Below are 18,766 nucleotides of genomic sequence, written 5' to 3'. Positions count from 1 at the left end.
TAAGAATGGATGTGTGGGTCAAAGTAAAAAAAATCAGCATGGAGCAAAGATTCACTATGAAAGTTTCTTCCAATTGTTACTTATCCACCATTGAAAACAAAATTACATTTTGGTGTGAAAAAAGACCTCATATAGATCTTATTTTAGAAATTCTCTCCCTGCACGCCAACCCATTTGAGATAGTTACTGTGTCACATTTCATGACTACATGTCAGAGATTGTCACTTGCTCAAGTATGATCATGATACGTTAGCTCTTTATTTACCTTTCTTCCTATTTGTATTTTGAGGGTTTTTTTTTTTACTGAGTTTCTGCCCATTTGAATATAATTAAATGAGGAGTTATGGAACCCATATGGCTATTCCAAAGCTAATGTTCACCACCAAATTTTATGTGGCCTAACAAAAATATTTACCCCCCAATGTATGACAGTAGGAGACAATGTCAATACACTTCACAAAGTGAATGTAAAATATCCAGGACACTATTGAGGATGTGAAAAAAGCTGACTCCATAAGCATAAATGTGTTTTCCTTTCCTGTCAATTGAAAGCTGCAGTAGGACACATTTGTATGTCTAGAAAATTCTCCATTCATAGCCTTGTTAAAATATAATTTGGCAAACCTGAAGACCAGGACTAAAGGTACTTATCATTGTAGTTTTGAAATTTCTGAGACTCAAGACCAGATTCCTATTCTCAAGAACTGGTAAAAGTTGGAGACTCATTATTGCCTTTGATAGAAACAAACTGAGTTCAGTGCTCTCAAAAATACTCACTACTTAACCTTCTAGCATGAAACAAACTTCAGTGTTAAACTTCAGGATTTTATGCCATGAGGAGAACAGCTGCTTTCATAAAGAGTCAAAGCATGTAAGCCATCCACAAATTATCCAGATTCACTGCCAACTATGTTACAATAAACAAGATCAAACTTGCTGATAGAAGATGGCACACAGAGAATGGTTGGCTATGCTTTCTTGGATGTCATTGGTTCCTCCTCAAAGTGACAGCTGTCAGGCGCCAGCTTTGTAAGGAGTCACGTGTCTTGAGCCTCCAAACCTGCCAGAACCATTCATCAATACCTGATAACTTGCTGCTCAAAGGAAACCCTTCTGGGCAGTGGCCAAAGTCTGTCCCAGTTTATGGCAGAAAATAATGAGAAGAGATTCAGAAATGTTTGCATAAATGTATGTCACATTCAGGAGAAGCTTCTGCACAGGGACTGGCACTGGTGCTATCAGGAAAACCAACCACAAGTATTCATATATTTACTTGGATATTTACTTATTCAACTCAATAGGAGTGTCAAGCACCAATTTGTAAAGAATAATATTTTCTACCGTCATTTTAAAAACTCTCTTGAAAATAGATATTTATATATCGTTTTAGTAAGATGCATAGGATGTTGTGATCATTACTTGGAATGTTCCAAATTTCCACTAGGGGGATGGATAATGTATGTCAAAAAAGCATAAAAGGTTGTTTAAAGTGAAGCACCACCGGACTAAAAATGCTTGCGTAGTTCTTGGTAACATCCCTGCAGCCAACAGATATTTTAGCTTACCCGTCTAAACTGAGAAAGAGCAACTCCAACTGAATATGAGCACTAAAATCACCCATAAATCTCCATAAATGATTTATATTAGATCAAATGGATGAAACTAACCCATAAATTAGGAAAATAATATATAATATGCACATATATAATATATGTAAAAAAGACTCTTCCATGTGTTACAAAAGCAGCTTTTATATGGCTTTAATTTTTGATTTTTAAAGGAAGGAATGTATAACAGAACCCAATTGAAAAATATTTTGAAATATTTTTTAAAAACTACAGTCTTAATTTCATCAATAAACTTATTTATCATTAATATTTGTGCTAACTTCTTTAGCAACTTAAAGGAATTCAGTGGAGTCATATCATAAGAAGGTCAAAAGTTAATGGTTTCATTGAAATAACAACTAACTTGGTTTTCTTGTCCAGATTTGAAAACAATTACAGAAAAAAAAGGTATTTTTTTACCCTTTTGATTTAATTTGGAATAGAAGGAAGCACAGAGTGAGTAGATTTACACCTTGACTAAATATAAAAACAATGGCATTAAAAAGGGATTTTGAATCTCCGGTAAACTAAGAAATTATTATCATCTTCAAAAGTCCTTAAGATTCTATGCTAGTAAAATCAGATTGCGAGAGGGAAGGTAGGGTTTGATTGGAAGTCAAGACACTTGAGTTTTCTAGCCAGATCTACTATTAACTGGCTCATAGTTTTCAACAAGTCACTTCTCACTTTCTGGGTTCAGCTTTTTTATCTTTAAGAGGGAGGAGGTTAGTCTAGAACTGTGGACTGTGGAGGGAGGCTGAGCAGGAGGCTCTGGGCATGTTCCAGTCATTCCTCACCTCCTTCCATTCATCTCACAAATGCACCAGATTCCTTTGAATTTAGGACACTACCAATTTTAGGTTGTGCCATTATTTTACATGCAACCAAGAAAGAAAAATCACTGCCAAATAAATTATGACACCCTATCAAATGCATCCTAATTTCAGAGGCTTTAAAATGTGTAGAAGAAAATCATTACCTTGGAACTGATAAAATATGCGTAATTGACTGTCTTCTCTCTTCTGGCAGTGAGAGAGCTACGTTCGGAAAATATAGTGCTGAGTGAAGTGTTTGATGACAACACTCAGAAAATTTAAGGGATTGGGCCCAAGTGAATATGAACTGGAGGACTCAAAGCCTGATTCTCTGACTCCAAGTTCACTGATCTTTCATTACACGGCTTTGATGCCCAGGATCAGGTGGTTAAATTTTGAAGACAGATGCCTGAAAAATGAACACACAGAGCTACCAAGCAGAAGCTAGTTCACTGTTTAAAATGTCTTTCATGTCTTAAATTGAGAAAGTATTCTTCATTATGCTTTTTGGTGACACACAGAGATGTACTTAGAAAGTATCATCCTTAAACAGAAAATAATATAATGTGTGTATTTTATTTGTATATATGTACAAATATATATATATATATACACATATTTACTGTGTGTTTCTATGACAAATAGTATCTTTAAGGTAGATGTTCATTTTGAAGTAGAAAATAATTTAGTTTTTATCATGGTTTTCTACTTCAAAATTTTTCTTTAATCTGTGAAGATTCACTTCTAAGTACCAGAAACCTGAAAGAAAAATATAAGGTAAAGACTTGCAACCAAAATTATGGTCCAAGGTGTGGATCCAAGTTTTTAAATTGGAATTAAGAAACCATCGTACTCAATCCTGAATACAACTGGGCTCAAACCAGTTGATGAGACTTTTACCAACTTGTACCTGAAATTTAAAAATGCAGCTGTGAGGATCAACCAGAATTTGAACAAAAAATCTAAGAACTGTAGGTTCAGACTGTAGGACATCCTTGGAAGCCTGATGCTGAACTAACAGAAGTATGAAGCAGTAATTTGCACCTTGTAAGGAGAAATAATCAATTGCCTAGAAGCATTTGAGTCTGAAAAGCACAATTAGACTAACAGGTTACTCTCACTTCATTATTTCAGATTGTCATCCAGGACTTGCAATAATTATTGTGCTCCAGTTTTGAAATGTTTCTGCTTTCTCTTCACTCACAAGTGTAGGAATGGACTCATTATAGGACAAGAAGATAAAATAATTTCTATTGCAATACAACCCAGAAGAATCACACAGTGCTTTTTCATAAATTCTAAAAAGAAGTAATATATTTTGGATTTGGGGATAATGATGAAGAATATGCTCAAGAAGAGTTCATGCTTTACATCCTAGATACTATCTTCCATTGTTATATTATTAACTTAGTAGCTTAACACGAAATCCTTAGCCTATAAATCATGAATTAGTGGGAGAGGGAGGAGAAGGTAATTGAAGGAGACAAATTATACTGGAAAGATAATTTGCTTCCTGAGAGCAGAAATAAGCCATATGTCTATATATATGTCTATGTCTGTGTCTGTGTCTGTGTCAGTGTCAGTGTCAATGTCTATGTCTATCTATATCTATAGCTGACCCTTGAACAACACAAGTCCAAACCCATGGGTCTACTTACATACACATTTTTTTTCAATAAATATGTAGTCAGCCCTCAGTATCACTGGGTTTTACATTCCCAGATTCCATCAACCGTGGATCAAAAACAGTATTTTCACTCCATGGATGGGAATCTGAGGTTGAGGACAGTTGACTGTATGCACTGATCTGTGACATTTTATATAAGGAACTTGAGCATCTGAGGATTTTGGTATCTATGTGGATCCTGGAACCAGTCCTCTGTGGATACCAAGGGATGACTGAAGTTTGGGGGGAGTCAAAACTTATATGTGGATTTTCAACTGTGCAGGGTTCAGTGCTGCTAGTCCCCTCATTATTCAAGGGTCAACTGTATATCTATACTTATATTAATATCAGTATGTGGACTCATTTAGTTACCATGCCAATAATCTTCTTGCTTTAATAGTATTATTGTTATTATTTATTTAAACTTCCTCTGTTAGATCTTAAGTCCTATAGGTAACATTCTGGGCAAAAAATTATTCTTAGGATTATAAATTGTATTTAGATTTTATTCAGAATCATTCAGATTTTGTTTCCCAGAAACACTTAAAAAGAAGATCTCTGTAATTTTTGGGGGGTGGGTAATACTGCATTTTCAGCTGCTTTTATGATTCATAAAATAGATTTCTAATTCACAAGGTACGGCTCAGGCTTTCTGAGTTTGTATACGTACAGTGAAAATCATAGTAATTATTATGGAAATATACTTTATTCATAATAAGAAGAAATGCTCAACACACCTCATGAAGCCGGAGGTCTTTCTCGTAAACAAGCTTTTTTACAAAGGCAGCTATAAATACAACCCAGGCCACCATGAGCACGATTGGAAGAGAATAAGAGACACTGGTTAGGAAGCTGTAAAAAAACAAAAACAAACAAACAAACAGAGAATGCAGTGACCAAGATGAATGTCATACTTGCAGATAGCAATAAAAAGAACACAACACATCTTACATTTAAAGTATACTGCTTTTTAAAATTGAGAATAACCATTAATATAACTTTTTCATTTGTGAAATGTGAAGCTGAATTAGTAAGCCCACGATTTTCTTGCTCTAATGCTTCAAGAACAAAAAACAAAACAAAGCAAAAACAACGCAGCTCTGGATTGCTAGATAAAATTGCCTAATTGTTTAAAGTGTGTTTGAGTATGTCTCGTCCAGGAAAATAATTATTATATAGGCATAATTGCAAGGCTCAAAATCCTTCAGCTTAAACCAAATTCTTATCTAAAAGACAAACTTAAAATTAAGTGATAATTGGCTTATCTAGCTAAAAGCTGTATCTTCCCAAATTACTGTATCCACCTACTCTGGAAGCTCATAGGGATTATTAAACAAAATTATCCAAAATAAGATAAAATAAAACTCAAAGCATTCCATTTAAAATGCAGACAAAGAATTTGGATTCCTTAAAATAATGCTTCAGGAAATTTTTCATAAACAGTGTAGAAATGTCCATTCTGGTAATATGCTAACTAGAGGGTCACTGAAAGACCACATCGGGACCCATATATATTCCTCAGTGACCTGCTATGATACCTGAAAGTTCAAATACAGTGTTTCTCAAAGGTGAACACTCATCAGAATCACCTGAAGGGCTAATTGAAACACCGGTTTCTGAGTCCCACTCTTAAGCTTCTGATTTATCACTTGGGTGGGTTAGGAAATCCGCATTTTAAACAGTTTCCTGGAGATAGGATGCTGCTGATCCAGGGGCTACACTTTGAGAACCACAGCTTCTTGCTTTAGCCACTTTGCTGTGAGCTAAGCAAATGAGTAGTTTTCAATGAGAGAAACTCTAAACTGATTTGTTTTGCATTATTAGGCTCCACTGAAGCTTTTACTTGGAGAAAGATCCCAAGGCCATTTCCTTTTTAATCTATAAGACTAAGGAATTACCTTCAAGTTCCCTATGAAAAATACAAGTATTAATGGAACGTGACATCACCATCATTCATTCTCACTTTAGCATCCCAAGGGTAACACCATCAGAGACATGAGGGGTTTTTCGATGGGGAAGGATTAAGGTTGAGGCCATATCCAGTGCCTTTGCTTCCCAGGAAACTGTCTGGCATGGTGTAGGCATTTAAAGATTATCAGTTGAATGAATTTTGTCTTGGTTCAGATCCAACCTTGATGCTGTTTCTGGCTCTAGTATTAGGCAAAAGCCCTCATCTGTTAATAACAAGCCCCTGTATTGATTCTTTTAAGTGATTGTGTATTTTAGATTTGATACAGGATAAACAAAAAACATGCTGGTCTTGTCATCTAAGGACCAGTGCGCTACCAGTTTTACAATTTGGGGCAAGTTACTTAACCTTTCTGAATTTTCTTTTTCTCATCTGGAAAGTATGGCCAACAACACCTGCCCCCACTTACCTTCAGAGGTTCTTGGAAGGAACAAATGGAATAGTATATGTGAAAGCACTTTGTATACAACAAAGTTTATATGTACATATGAAGCATTATGATCATTCTCCCATAAAAAATGCACAGCATAATTACTTTTAGTATTTAAAGAAACATCTACATACCCACCATCCCAGGTGGCAAAATTGACAAGGGAAAAAAATAGATAAGAATTTTCATTTAATTGGACTGACAGTCCTTCACTGTTAATGCAAGTCACTGCATTTCACATGTGGTCGAGACTGCAGAGTCCTGACTGGCCTCACAACCAGCACCTCGCCTTGACAACTCACTGACAAAATCTGCACCTGCCTGCCCCCATCACTGTTGCACAAAGTGTTACACAACCTCTTCTCACCTTTATACAGCTCTTGAAGCTATACATTCAGAGATAGACAAAGATCCAGAAACACCTGAATTGTGTGTAAAATGCAATAAATTGGCTAAATAATGAGTACAACTTCTTTAAGGTAATATTCAGTCTCAAGCTTTTCTGTATGAGAATGAGCTTGGAAAAGCTAAGTCCTCTGACCTTTTTTGTTGTTAAGCTGGAAAGAGGGTGGAGGAGCCATTCAGTGCTACCTGGCAGATTTCTTGAACATCCAAATTTGATTGTCTTAAAAACATGGTCCTTACATCTTTTGTTCATTCAGCAAAACCACTGTAGATAAAGATTCCCAGCAAGTGGACTCATTGTACATTACATAGTTTGAAGTAGCACAATATTTATCTTAGAGGATTGATTGATGATGTGCTCCATCAAAATTTTCTTTACAATTGACCATGTATTCACAAATATTTAATTAAATGAGAGTTGGAAGAAACTTTAAGGTTGTCTGGTTGAACTCCCTTATTTGACTAGAGAAAGGTATGTACAGTAGGGAGTAGTTAACATGAAAATCATGCAGTCATACACTCAAGGCTGGAGTCAAATGCTCTGAATTCTGGAGCTGGAGTCCTCAGAAAACTAAGAGTTATGATAAAGAAAACATAGATCTTTTGATAAGATCAATCCCATCATGTTGGTAACCATGAGCAGCTTTGGTGGAGCTGTGCCCTATAGGGTGGACAGGACCCTTCCCTGGAAACAAGCATTTGACAAAGGTTTGGTGAATGTTATCCCTCCCCCTTGATACATGTGAGTGAATGGACAGAAATGAGTTCTCAAAAAATGGTTGCTTGTTAACAAGGGCTGATCGGATGCATGGACTTACTTGTCTTTCATGTAGCAGGGATAAGGAATTGCTTGGACCTGGACTGCTATTTCCTGGGAGTTCCTTCCAGTCTGCAATTCAATAATTGCTCTTTCAATGTTATCCTGTAAGTAAACAAAAGCCCTGCCGTAGATCTGGTTGTGTGATGGAGAATTGTGCGGCCCTGGGGCCCAAATCTTAGTCCTTATGTTTCTTGTAGTCTGTGAGGTCTTGAGACTCATGCGGATGGTGTATTTTACGACAGGAGGAAGAGAGACATCTTCAAAGTCATAGCCTCTGTGTTGGCTTCTGTTAGAAGGAAGCTTAAAAATAACACCTAAAAATAAAGTGGCAACAACAGCAGAAAGGTTATTTTATGGTTGACATTATTCATTGTTTGGAAGGTACACATAGGGGATTTCCAAACAGGCAATTGAGTAGTAAGTGACAGGAAGCTCAGCTCCCAATTTACAGAAAAGATGGCTAATTGGGAGTAACAACCTCAGATATTCAAAGCAGGAGTTTGAGGATGTAATTACAAACTGAGTGGCCAGATTAAATATCTCACTCTGAGCCACTTACTGAAATAAAAAACCACTACCACATACTTTACAATGACTAATCTTGATAATTATAAGGACTGACTTGACTTTGCCCTGTAACTATGAAATCCTTTTCAGTCTTAATTTTAAGCATACCCACAAAATTACACATAAATTGAAAGCTGCTCGGATGATATGGTTGTTTGACTACATGAAAGGTTCTTGTTTCTAAGGACATCAGAGGGGGCAGTGACTGCCACCCCCAGCCCAGACTACTTCTCTGAGTTCTGGATAAAAGAGGTGAGGGAAGAATTTGGCCAATTTTAGTACAAAGAGAAATTCAAACTTTAGTAGAATAACTTACTTCCAAAGAGTTCATTGCTTTTGGAGAGCCTTTCAGCTTCTCTCTCCATTTCATCCACACTGTTTGCTGCCTGAATACGGTCATATAGTACACAGGAGGAAATATTTACTGTCAGGGAAGATAGTGTGTTCAGATGATCAACGAGGTCAATGCTGTTCTCCAGTTTCAGCCTCAGGATATCTGAAGAAGCAAAGCAAACAGACAGAAAGCATGTTATAATGTTATAGTATAATGTTGTTTCTTCTAGTAGTAATGAGACAAAAAAATGATTTGGTAAGTATATACCAAACTAGATATAAATAATAGAAAGTTATAGAATTTACTCTAAAAAGATCTAGTACTCTAAATTTAGGAAAATATATGTCCAGTTGTGCACCTATTCATTGAACAGGATGTTCGGTTACAAGTGTAGTAAACCCAAGCTCAAACAACAATACAAGGTAATTTAAATGTGTATTCTGCCACACTTTAATTAACCAATGATTAAATGTGAATAATTTTTTTAAAAAATCTATCTACATGTAGTTAGGAAGAAAACTACAAATCAGAGATGAAACTTTCCAATAAACAGTAATGTCTGCTTTGTTCAGGGACTGGGACTGTAACAATACAAGCAAAGGAAAGTCTATGCAGAGTGTGTAGAACAAATAAACCATGTTATTCAATAAGTTGTGCTACAAAATCACTTTTTAGGAGACTGTGAGATCTGTGCCACACACATAACTTTCTAATATTGTTTGATTTAAAACTTATGTGGGGGATCCATGTTACACTAACTTCCCTCTAGGACCAATCTGGAATTACAACTCAATTGTAGAAAAATCAACCAGAATAACCAACTGAACACTAGCTGGAGAGAAGCCTTATAATCAAGGGCAGAGAGAAGAAATCACCTTGCCCCAATGTGACTGGTAGGGAGTGTGGAGGAGATGCAAGAGGGCTGGCTGGGCTCCCACAGGCAGGAGCTCAAGTGCCAAAGGGATATTTTCATGTCCAGGGGGTTCCTCCTGAGAAGTGTGGGGTCTAAACCTCAAGCTGGACTCCCCAGCCTACAGCACCAGAGCTGGAAAGAAACCCAGATAACATCCAGCTGTGAAAAGCAGCAGGGTTTCTGTCTGCCAGGGAAGGATGGCTGGAGATGCAGAGAACCTCTTAAAGGGCCAAAGCAAAGATTTTTTTCATAGCCACTTACCCTGGGCACCAGCAAAAGGAGGGCAGAGTGGACTAGAGACACTTGAGGAGAGTCTGGGGTTTGTGCCTTTGGGGAGAAAACTGAAGGAAAGCCACCAGGATCCCTGTGCTGAGTTATTCCTCATACTGCAAGAGCTATTACTCTGAGGTAGAGCACTCCTCTCTGAATGGCATCAGCCTGAGGGAAAGCAATACCCCCACCCACAGGAATTACTCTGCCTTACCCTATGGTGCTTAAACCACGCTGCTGACTATGGCTTGATCAGACTAACAGCTGATCAGTTTAATGACTAATTAATTTAACAACTAAGGTGGAAAATACAAAGCAGCTAAACTGGGAAGACAAAGAAACAGACACCAAAATGAAAAAGCAAGAGAATTTTCTGAAAGAACTAGATGAAATGGAGGCAAACAATTTATCAGATAGAGAGTTTACAGTAATGATGATAAGGATACTCAACAGCATGAAAAAAGACACAGAAACCATAAAAAAGGACCAGTAAAGAATGGATATCTAAAATAAGTAATACACTGTAAGTAATAAACAGTAGGTTAGATGAAGCAGAGGATAGAATCAATGTTTTGGGAAAAAATGTAGAAAAAAACCACCCAGGCAAAGCATCAAAATGAAAAAAGAATTTTAAAAAATGATGAGAGCTTAAGAAATATTTTGGACAACATAAAGCATAACAACATCCACATCATGGGATTACCAGAAGGAGAAGAGAGCAAGCAAGGGGTCAAGAACCTGTTTGAAAATGTAATGACCAGAAACTTTCCTAATCTGGTGAAGGAAAAAAGTCATACAAGTCCAAGAAGCTCAGAGAGTCCCAAACAATTTGGACTCAAAAAGGCCAACACCGAGACACATAATAATTAAAATGAGAAGGCTTAAAGACAAAGAGAATCCTAAAATTTGCGAGAGAAAAGCAGGGACTTACCTACAAGGGAGCACCAGTTAGACTGGCATCCGATCACTCAACAGAAACATTTCAGGCCAGAAGGCAGTAGTGTGAAAAATTCAAGGTGATGAAAAGCAAGGACCTACAACCAAGGATACTTTACCCAAGAAGGCTATCATTTAAAATTAAAGGAGAAATAAAAGAGCTTCCCAGACAAGAAAAAGCTAAAGGAGTTTGTTAACACCAAACTAGCACTGCAACAAATGTTAAAGGTTTTGCTTTAAGAAGAAGAAGAAAAGAGAAAGAAAAAAAAAGAGGAAAACAGTCTAACAATAAAATGCCACTACATGTCTATCAATAATCAACCTAAATATAAATGGCTTAATGCTCTGACCAAAAGATAGAGGGTAGCTGAATGGATAAAAAACTTAACCCATATATATGTGGCCTTCAAGAGACCCATCTTAGATCAAAAGATACACACAGACTAAAAGTAAAGGGTTGGAAAAAGATATTTCATGCAAATAAAAAGGGAAAAAAAGCTGGTGTAGCAGTATTTATATCAGACAAAATAGACTTTAAAACCAAGGCTATAATAAGAGACTAAGGACATTACATTATGATAAAGGGAACAATCCAACAAGAGGATATAACCCTAGCAAACCTTTATGCACCCAACATAGGAGCACCTAAATATGTGAAGCAAATCTTGATGAACATATAGGGAGACATAAACAGAAATACAGTCATAGTTGGGGATTTTAACACAACCTTGACTTCAATGGATAGATCTTCCAGGCAGAAAATCAACAAGGAGATAGCAACCTTAAACATACACTACATCAAATGGATTTAACTGATATCTTCAGAGCATTTCACTCCAAAGCAGCAGAATATACATACTTTTCAAGAGCACATGGAATGTTTTCCAGGATAGACCAAATGTTACGACACAAAACAAGTCTCAATAAATTTAAGAGGACTGAAATCATATCAAGAATCTTCTCTGACCACAATGCTATGAAACTAGAAATCAACCACAAGAAGAATACTGAAAAACATATGAAAGCTAAATAACATGTTATTAAACAATGAATGGATCAACAATGAGATCAAGGAAGAAATCAAAAGATACCTTGAAACAAATGAAAATGAGGATACAACAATCCAAAATCTGTGGGACACAGATAAAGTAATCCTAAGGGGGAAATTCATAGTGTTACAGGCCTAGCTCAAAAAACATTAAAAAGCTCAAATACATTATCTAACTTCACACTTAAAGGAACTTGAAAAAGAACACCAAACAAAGCCCAAAGTGAGTAGAAGGAAGGAAATAATAAAGCTTAGAGCAGGAATAAATGAAATAGAGTCTAAAAAATGATGCAGAAGATCAATGAATTCAAGAGCTGGTTCTTTGAAAAGATAAACAAGATTGACAAACCTTTAGCCAGACTCATCAAGACAAAAAAAAGAGAAAGAACCCAAATAAGTAAAATCAAAAATGTAAAAGGAGAAGTAACAACTGACACCAAAAAAATACAAAGGATTGTAAGAAAATATTATGAACAGTTATATGCCAACAAACTGGGCAACCTGCATGAAATAGATAAATTCCTAGAAAGATACAATCTCCCAAAAATAAAGTAGGAAGAATCATAAATTCTGAATTGACAGACCACACCTAATGAAATTGAAGCAGTAATAAAAAAACTAACACCAAACAAAAGCCCTGGGCCAGATGGCTTCACAGGTGAATTTTACCAAACATTCTGAGAACTATCACCTCTCCTTCTCAAACTACTTCATAAAATTTAAGAGGAATAAAGGCTCCTAAACTCATTTTATGAGGCCAGAATTATCCTAATTCCAAAATCAGATAAAGACACTACATAGAAAAAAAATTATAGGCCAATATTCTTGATGAACATAGATGCTAAAATCCTCAACAAAATGTTAGCAAACGGAAACAGCAATGCATCAGAAAGATCATACACCATGATCAAGTGGGATTTATTCTGGAAATGCAAGGTTAGTACAACTTCTGCAAATCAATAAATGTGATTCATCACATAAACAAAATGAAGGATAAAAACATGCTATTATATCAATAGATACAGAAAAAGCTTTTGATAAAACCCAGCACCCATTTATGATCCAAACTGTCCACAAAGTGGGAATAGAGGGAATATATCTGAACATAATAAAGGCCATATATGATGAACCCACTGCCAGCATCATACTCAATGGGCATGCTCAATAAACATTCCCCTTAAGAATGGGAATAAGACAGGGATGTCCACTTTCATCTCTTTTATTTGACATAGTGCTGGAAATCCTGGCAACAGCAATCGGACAAGAAGAAGAAATAAAAAGCATCTAATTTGGAAAGGAAGGAGAAAAACTGTCTTTATTTGTATACAACATGATCCTATGTATACAGAACCCCAGAGATTCCACCCGGAAACTCCTAGATCTGATAAATGAATTCAGCGAAGTAGCAGGATACAAAATTAATACCCAGAAATCAGCTACATTTTTACATGTCAATGATGAACTAACAGAAAGGTAAATTAAGAAAACAATCCCATTTATAATTGCTACAAAAATAATAAAATACCTTGCAATAAATTTAACCAAGGATGTAAAAGACCTGTACTTGGAAAATTGTAAGACACTGAAGAAAGAAATTGAAGAAGATACAAATAAGTACATACAGTGTTCATGGATAGGAAGAATTAACATCATTAAACTGTCCATACTATCCAAAGTAATCTATAGATTTAAAGAAATTCCTATTAAGATTCCAACAATGTACTTCACAGAACTAGAACAAATATTTCAAAAATTTATATGGAAACATGAAAGTCCCTATATAGCAACAGCAATCCTGAGAAAGAAGAACAAAGTTGGAGGAATCACGCTACCTAATATCAAACTGTAATATAAGACCATGATAATCAAAACAGTCTACAACTGGCATAAAAACAGACACATAGATCAATAGAACTGAATAGAGAGTCCAGCAGTAAACCCACACATTTATAGTCAATATTTGACAGAGGAACCAAACACATACGATGAGTTAAAGACAGCTTATTCAGTAAATGGTGTTCAGAAAATTGGACAGATACATGCAGAAAAATGAAACTTGACCACCTTCTTATACCACACACAAGAATAAATTCAAAATGGATCAAAAACTTAAATGTTAGATCAGAAGCCATAAAAATCCTAGAAGAAAACATAGGCAGCAAAATCTCAGATATTGCTCATAGAAGTTTTTATCAGACATATCTCTTCAGGCAAGGGAAACAAAAGAAAAAAATAAACAATGGAACTACATCTAACTAAGACGTTTTTGCACAGCAAAGGAAATCATCAACAAAATAAAAAGACAACCCACAGAATGGGAGGATATATTTGTCAATATATCTGATAAGGGGTTAATATATGAAATAATAAGGAATTTATAAAACTCAACACCCAACAAACAAACAACCCAATTAAAAAATGGGCAAAAGACCTGAATAGTCACTTCTCTAAAGAGGACATACAAATGGCCAGAGTATGCAAAGATACTCAATGTATTTAATCATCAGTGAAATACAAATTAAAACCACAATGAGAAACCATCTCACACCTGTCCGAATGGCTATAATCAATAAATCAACAAACAACAAGCACTGGCAAGGATGTGGAGAAAGGGGAACACTTTGACACTATTGGTGGGAATGCAGACTGGGCAGCTACTGTGGAAAGCCGTATGGATATACCTCAAAAAATTAAAAATGGATATACCATTTGACCGGCCATCCCACTTCTGGGAATATATCTGAAGGAACCCAAAACACTAATTTGAAAGAACATAAGCACCTTTATGTTCATTGAAGCATTATTTACAGTTGCCAAGATGTGGAAGCAGCCCAAGTGTCCATTAGTGATGAGTGGATAAAACAACTATGGGACATTTACATATTGGAATTCTACTTGGCCATAAAAAGAAGAAAGTTTTACCCTTTGCAACAGCATGGATGGACCTGGAGAACATTATGCTAAGTGAAATAAGCCATTCAGAGAAAGAAAAATAGCGTGATTTCACTCATATGTGGAATCTAATGAACAAACTGAATGAACAAGCAAAACAGAGACAGACTAAGACAGAGAGCAGATGACAGCTAGTGCTGGGGACGGGATTAGGGGTCAGAGGGATTGAGCAAAAAAAGAAAAAGGACTCATGGACATGGACAACAGTGTGGTGATTGCTGGAAGGGTGGTATAAGGGCACTAAATGGTAATGGAAAAATATAATAACGAGTAAATAAAAAATAAAAATAAAAATAAAAAAGCCTATGTGGGTTATCTCTATTGGTATCTGTATTAATCTAGATAAAATGATGAAGATTTCATTTCAGGTAATGACTCGGGAAGAAAGAGAATTTAATTGCTCTTCAATTTCATGATTTCTCATGAAGAAATCAACTGATACAAAGGGCAAATATGAAATCGGAAGTTAATAAATCATTGGCCAATTAAACTTTCACTGACTTGACCTCTATGAATACCAAGAAAGCTGTGAATATCATAAATCCCTCCTCATAGAAGCTAAACAGTTCTCTTCCACCGTCCAATAACAGACTAAATTTCTAACAGAGGGCAACTTCTTAAATGAATTTCTCATTAGATTTTAAAGTGAAATGTTTTGCTGGACACAGATGTTGGTGGGGGAGGGGCAAAATTGTGGTTGAACAGTGTCCTCCAGTGGCCACTGGAAATTAACACAACACCAAGGATTCTTTGAAAATGTTGGTAGACAGTCTCAGAGAAAAGCTATGAGGGTCAGTGATTCACAAATTCACACTATACAGTGCCTCAGATACTGAGTTACATATACAACATATATAACTACACAACCATCAATTGCTATATTCATTTTAGTTTTTTTTAATTCTAAAAAATCCTATCCTATATTTAAAGTTAGAAATGATAAACTTTATATAAGAACTTTGTAGTAGATCTGTGATATTTTGGTCCCTTACCTAAATGATACTTTTAGAGTATAAATGCACTAATATCTTTCTTTAATCAAACTGGGCTGGGTATCAGAAAGTCCATGTAATTACATACACTGTACAGTACAAATGTAATCATAATTCCTCCCCACTGGTTTGTGACCTAAGGCACTATGTCCTTGTAGCTCCAGGAATGAGGAGGAGGGTACTTGCTCTACTGCTGCCAGTTTCTGATGCTCCCAATCCCTTCCTCGTACCCATGGTTGCATAGCAACAGTGAATCAGACAGACTGAACTAGATGTCTTGCATCCTTTAGGTTGAAGGTGGGAATGGCAGAGAGAATGCATGAGTTCAGACGATTTCCTTTGATTCTCTTCAGTCTGGTCCTTCTAAACAACCATGAAAGGAGGATCCAACTCAACCACTGATTTAGTTTTTAGTTTGTTTTTTTTTTAAGCTCTACATTGCTTTTGTTTTTGCTTTTGCTAACTCTATAACCTCTTCCAGTTGCACTCTGGGTTAGTCAAGTAATTCTGAAGCCAGTGGAGAAAAAACTTTCGATGTATCCAGAAATAAACTATCTCAACTTTCTTTGTCCTTAAGGACTTGCTTTTCTTTAAGCTACCAAAAACTAAAAAGTGTCTTCTTACTCTTGGCAATCCCCCAGCCTATCTGTGATTTTAGGAAAAGCTGTGCTTCCATGAAATATATCACCTTATGATTACTGAAACTAACTCCAGTTACTGGGTATCCAAATAATCATTACTACTTGTATAACTAATGGGAAAGAAAATGGATATATATCCAGGAGTTTACCTTTCTGAGAAAAAACAAATACAAAAGAAAAGAAAAAGAAGATGTTGTACAGGACAGTGATTTTCACATTTCTGACACCACCAATGAATAAAAGTTGTGTGAATACAGACTCACCGAGTTCATCCATCTGTTTCAATAGTTCAACAGCATCAAGTCCCACGGAGAACTTGATAAAAACTTGCACAAAGGGATTCCTCAGTGTATTCTAACAAACAATAACAGAGAATTAGTTTTACTACAAGAGGAAAACACGTTTACTCATCAGCTAATAATACCCTCCATGAAATCAAGGAACCACTACTGGGTGTTCTGAATGGACCACACTGCAAAGGGCCACATACCAATCCTCGAGAAAGAAAGAGAAAGCATGTGGCAGGTAATGTCCTGGACTGCTAGGCTTTTGTTTGTGTATAGACACAAATTGGTCAGCTGCGAACACAGCCAGACATGACCATAATGACCTGCACTGGGAGATCATATCCAATTTAGCAATTCTTTTTCCCATAGATATTGATAGCATTTGTTCTTAACACATTACATACAAAATTTTGATAGTTAATAGATGAATTTTGTTGAACTGATGCAAACAAAAACAATTTTTTAAAAATTGGGTTGTCTACATGGAATGTGACATCACAGCTCTTTGGTATACTAGTTCTACTACTTTCTGGCTGTGAGGCTCTCAGCAAGCATTCAGCATTTTCCAGCTTCTGGTTATTTTTCTGTAAAGTAGAGATGAGCAACTCATCAGAACAGTGAAGTGTAAATTATTGTAATGTTGTTTTATATGCTAATAACAGCAACTACCTGAACATGGAAAAATAAGCTAATAATAAAACTTTACATTACTCCTTGGAAAGACTTAACATTTTAAAGTAAAACATAAATGCTTTAAAATATAAAAGCCTTTACAGCTATCTCTCAAAATTGGGATGTATAACTTTTATCACTGTAGAAGTACTATTAGGTAGTACCTACCGAGAACTTATTATGTGCTGGACACTGTCTAATAGAATTTACTGTGGCTTTCTCAGTTTTCAATAACAGTTTGCAGCAAGTACTATGATTATGCACAGATAACAGAGGGCAAGGCTAGGCCCAACAGAAGTGTGTAAATTCCCGTGGAAGACTTGACTTGGGGTGGTGAGCACACAATATAGCATACAGACCATGTGTTGTAGAATTGTACACCCGTAGCTTCAATAATTTTTTAACCAATGTCATCCCAATAAATTCAATAACTTTAGAAAAAAACAAAGTGTATAAATTCCCCTAAGAACATACAAGAAGGCCCAAGGGGAAAGTTGAAGGAAGAGATTTCAATTTGATTCAGGAAATGTTTATGCATGTCTTTTGTGTAAACTCGTGGCCCAGTTTTTATGTAAGTCAGGCTTAAGTTGATTGTCCTTTTAGAGGACAGTTTAGTACTACTTCTTTTGCCCTTCTTAACAATATCTTCTGTTTTGTCATCATGGAGATAAATGAGTAAGAATAATACGTATTCATAAAGCATACGCATATATAATAGAATTAATTTGCTAAATCCATATCTGCTGAGGGGTCTAAGAGTAGTTGGTAGCATGCAGACTGATGGCTATCACACAGTTATATTCTATGACAGCCAGGTCCTTTAAAACCTAACTATTTACCAGAAATTAAACTGTGTTTCCTGGAAAGACCGACTGAATCAGAGCATTGCTAATAAGCAAAGTACTGTGTTCACTGTGTTTCAGAGATGATCCATCGAAGTTTATTTCTATTCCCCCCCCCCTTTTACAACCATTCCTCTCTATGATATACAATATTATGTTTAAGTGTTTCCACACACAGAATCCTCATAAGTCTCTGAAGTGGTTATCAGTACCCATCATAGAGATTCATAAACTTCAGACCAAGTACACTAAGGAACTGGCCTAAGGGTTCACAAATGGAAAAGCCAGGTCTTATGCTAAAAGTGTGAAACTTCAAATTCCATGCACATTTGCAGAAATAAGATTTTCCTTAATAATTAAGAATAATGATACATTTTAATCTAGAAGAGAATAAAGATATTTTTGTTAGACGATGATCCTTTAATGGATATGGTCATAGAATTTCTTCTTAGTAAATCACCACACTTCAGACCTATTATGCATAGATCATGTCCCTTGTTAATTTGCCACTTTAGCTAACAAAACTTTCTTTAATGAAATCTTATGTGTGGGCTTTTTATCTATCTGTTCACAGAAAAAGCAATCTTCCACATATGCTGA

At 35.9% G+C, this 18,766-nt stretch overlaps 1 protein-coding gene across 1 annotated transcript in view; it reads right to left on the bottom strand.

The window, feature by feature from the left end:
* ABCA12 (ATP binding cassette subfamily A member 12) overlaps positions 1-18,766 on the bottom strand; it is a 167,053-nt gene that overhangs the window by 45,453 nt on the left and 102,834 nt on the right. Inside the window, exons 20-23 of the mRNA XM_036022884.1 lie at positions 16,629-16,719; positions 8,596-8,775; positions 7,711-8,026; positions 4,826-4,940 (exon numbers count right to left, since the gene is read on the bottom strand). Coding sequence (XP_035878777.1) covers positions 4,826-4,940; positions 7,711-8,026; positions 8,596-8,775; positions 16,629-16,719 — 702 coding nt within the window. The remainder of the gene's footprint in view (positions 1-4,825; positions 4,941-7,710; positions 8,027-8,595; positions 8,776-16,628; positions 16,720-18,766) is intronic.

Source organism: Phyllostomus discolor, chromosome 4, assembly GCF_004126475.2.
Source record: "Phyllostomus discolor isolate MPI-MPIP mPhyDis1 chromosome 4, mPhyDis1.pri.v3, whole genome shotgun sequence".
NCBI classification, from domain to species: Eukaryota; Metazoa; Chordata; class Mammalia; order Chiroptera; family Phyllostomidae; genus Phyllostomus; species Phyllostomus discolor.
The sequence above is the reverse complement of the archived record's forward strand: the minus strand, read 5'-3'. Positions and strand labels throughout refer to the sequence as shown.